Here is a 2,710-nt window from a genome sequence, read left to right as displayed (position 1 = left end):
ATGTGGTCCGAGGAGCTAAGCATAGTCAATGTTCTATTTGATACTTAGAGAAATATTGGAAGATATTAATTTCCCCAAGGTATGTGGTCCGAAGAGCCAGACATAGCCAAGGTTCTGTTTGATACTTAGAGAAATAATGGAAGATATCATTTTCCCCAAGGTATGTGGTTCGAGGAGCCAAGCATAGTCAATTTTCTGTTTGATACTTAGAGAAATAATGGAAGATATCAATTTCCCCAAGGTATATAGTTCGAGGAGCTAGGCATAGCCAATGTTCTGTTTGATACTTAGAGAAATAATGGATGTAACGCATAAAGTAATATACTATATATAATAGAAAAGACTTTTATTAATAATAATACATTCACAAGTTATTTACATTCCAGGGACGTGATACAACATTTTCATCTAGGTCTTCAAGATAATAAGCTCCTATTCCAGCTACTGAGGTGATGCAGTATGACCTTTCCCAGTTTGGCCCTAATTTTCCCCAAGTTGAATTTTTTGCAGTACCCAAAACCTTCCTAAACACTAAATCCTTTGGCGCCAGTAGTCTTAACTTTATGTTCGAATCATAACCCTGTTTGAGCTAGTGTTGATAGTATGCTAGTTGAACCATGTCATTTTCCCTTCGTTCTTCAACCAAATCCAGATTCCTTTCTAACAACCCATCATTGTTGCTTGGAGTAAAAGTGATCGTCCTCAGCGTGGGGAAACCGGTTTCAAGAGGAATTACTGCTTCGACCCTATAAGTCATTGAAAAGGGGGTCTCCCCTGTGGACTTACGAGGTGTAGTCCTGTAGGTCCAAAGGACGTGTGGCAGTTCTTCTACCCATTTTTTCTTAGCATCATCCAATCTTTTTTTAAGCCCATTTACTATTACCTTATTAAAAGCCTCAGTCTGTCCATTCCCTTGTGGATAAGTCAGGGTGGAATATCTGTTCGTAATGCGTAGATCGCAACAATATCTTCTGAAGGTTTTACTATCAAATTGAAGACCATTATCTGAGATAAGGATATGAGGAATTCCAAATCGGGTGACAATATTTTTTCAAACAAATCTCTTTGCATCCAAGTCCCTAATATTTGATAGTGGCTCAACTTCCACCCATTTAGTGAAATAATCCGTGCCAACCAGCAGCCACCTCCTATTCCCTGCTGCCTTGGGGAAGGGTCCTACAATATCTAGACCCCATTGAGCAAAAGGCCAAGGGCTGGATAGAGGATTGAGGATGCCCCTTGGTTGGTGAATTTTGAGAGCAAACCTTTGACATTGATCGCATTTCTTCACATACTCTAGGATTTTCTTTTGCATATTGGGCCACAGTATCCTTAGGTAAGGGCTCTATGAGATAAAGATCTACCTCCTGTATGACTTCTATAAATCCCTTCATGCAATTCTTCTAGAAGTAGTTCTGTTGCTTCAAGATGTATATATCACAGGTTTGGTCTAGAAAAAGAGAACTTGTATAACTTTCGATCCTCAGATAACCAAAATCGAGGAGCCTTTCTACGTATTTTGTCAGCCTTAGACTTTTCCTTAGGTAAGATATCCTCTTTAAGGTACAGCATAATGGGGTTCATCCAGCTAGGGCCCACCCTAATATGATGAACACGGACTGTATCCACATTCATCTTAGTAGGCATAAACAAATATTCCACAAAAATGACCGAGGTAAACTTTGTGCCAAGGACGTTGCTAGGGTGGCTAGAGAATCAATATGAGTATTTCTATTTCTATAAATCTGCACTAAGGTGAAGGATTCAAACTTTGATTGCAAACGTCTAACCTGACTTAAATATTCCAGCATCCTTGGATCTCTGGCTTCCAGCTCCCTTTCCACTTGGCCTACAACCAATCTTATCCGAGAACATCTCCACAATCTTCCCTCCCATCTTCTAAACCATGGTCATTCCTACTAGAAGAGTTTCATACTTGGCTTCATTATTCGTGGCCGAGAAATCCATCCTCAAAGATTTCTCAATAACGATCTTATTTGGAGATATTACAATCAACCCCACTTCTGATCCTCTTTGATTTGCCGTGTCATCCATGTACACCTTCCATGATAGAGATTCCTTCAAGGAGATCATGCCAACTGATTTTTCATCTATGTCCAACTTCTTAGTACTTTCTTCTAATGAGGGCTCAGCGAACTCGGCTACCAAGTTGGCGATGGCCTGGCCTTTTACAGAGGTGCGTGGCATATACTTGATATCAAAAGCCTCCAGAATTGTTCCCCATTCGACAATCCTTCTCATATAATCTGCACTCCGAAGTACAGACCTAAGCGGGAGTTGGGTTAGGACCACAACTGTGTGGGACTGGAAGTAGTGAGGAAGTTTAAGTGTAGCATGTACCACTGCCAAAATGGCTTTCTCCAGTGGTAAGTAACAAATCTCAGCTTCATGCAATGATTTACTCACATAATAAATTGGCCACTAAACACCATTGTCAGCCCTTATTAGCACCAAACTAATAGCATGGTAAGCCACAGCAATGTGAGTAAAAAACACTTCATTGACCTCGGGCCTAGACATAACAGGTGGATGAGAAAGATATTCTTTAAGCTGTTGAAAAGACAAAGCACACTCCTCAGTCCACTCAAATCTCTTCCATTTATTCAGCAACTGGAAGAAAGGCCTACATCTGTCTGCAGACTGAGAGATGAACCGGTTTAAGGCAGCCATCATTCCTGTCAATTTCTTA

General features: G+C 40.5%; 1 protein-coding gene across 1 annotated transcript; it reads right to left on the bottom strand.

Moving 5' to 3' along the window:
- Positions 1-589: 589 nt before the first annotated feature.
- LOC142639851 (uncharacterized) lies at positions 590-1,896 on the bottom strand. The gene is made up of 2 exons (XM_075813986.1): positions 1,791-1,896; positions 590-1,005 (listed from the first exon to the last, which is right to left on the bottom strand). Exons 1-2 carry the CDS (start codon positions 1,894-1,896, stop codon positions 590-592), a joined length of 522 nt encoding a protein of 173 aa, XP_075670101.1.
- Between the last annotated feature and the right edge of the window lie 814 nt (positions 1,897-2,710).

The sequence above is a fragment of the Castanea sativa genome, chromosome 6, assembly GCF_040712315.1.
Source record: "Castanea sativa cultivar Marrone di Chiusa Pesio chromosome 6, ASM4071231v1".
Taxonomy (NCBI): Eukaryota; Viridiplantae; Streptophyta; class Magnoliopsida; order Fagales; family Fagaceae; genus Castanea; species Castanea sativa.
Note: the sequence above shows the minus strand (reverse complement) of the source record. Positions and strands in the feature narration are given on the sequence as shown.

Coding starts and splice junctions, on each gene's coding strand:
- LOC142639851 (XM_075813986.1), bottom strand. CDS start 1,896: ATGGGAGGGAAGATTGTGGAGATGTTCTCGGATAAGATTGGTTGTAGG. Junction 1,006..1,790: donor TGCTGGAATATTTAAGTCAG/GTTAGACGTTTG, acceptor TCCTTATCTCAG/ATAATGGTCTTCAATTTGAT.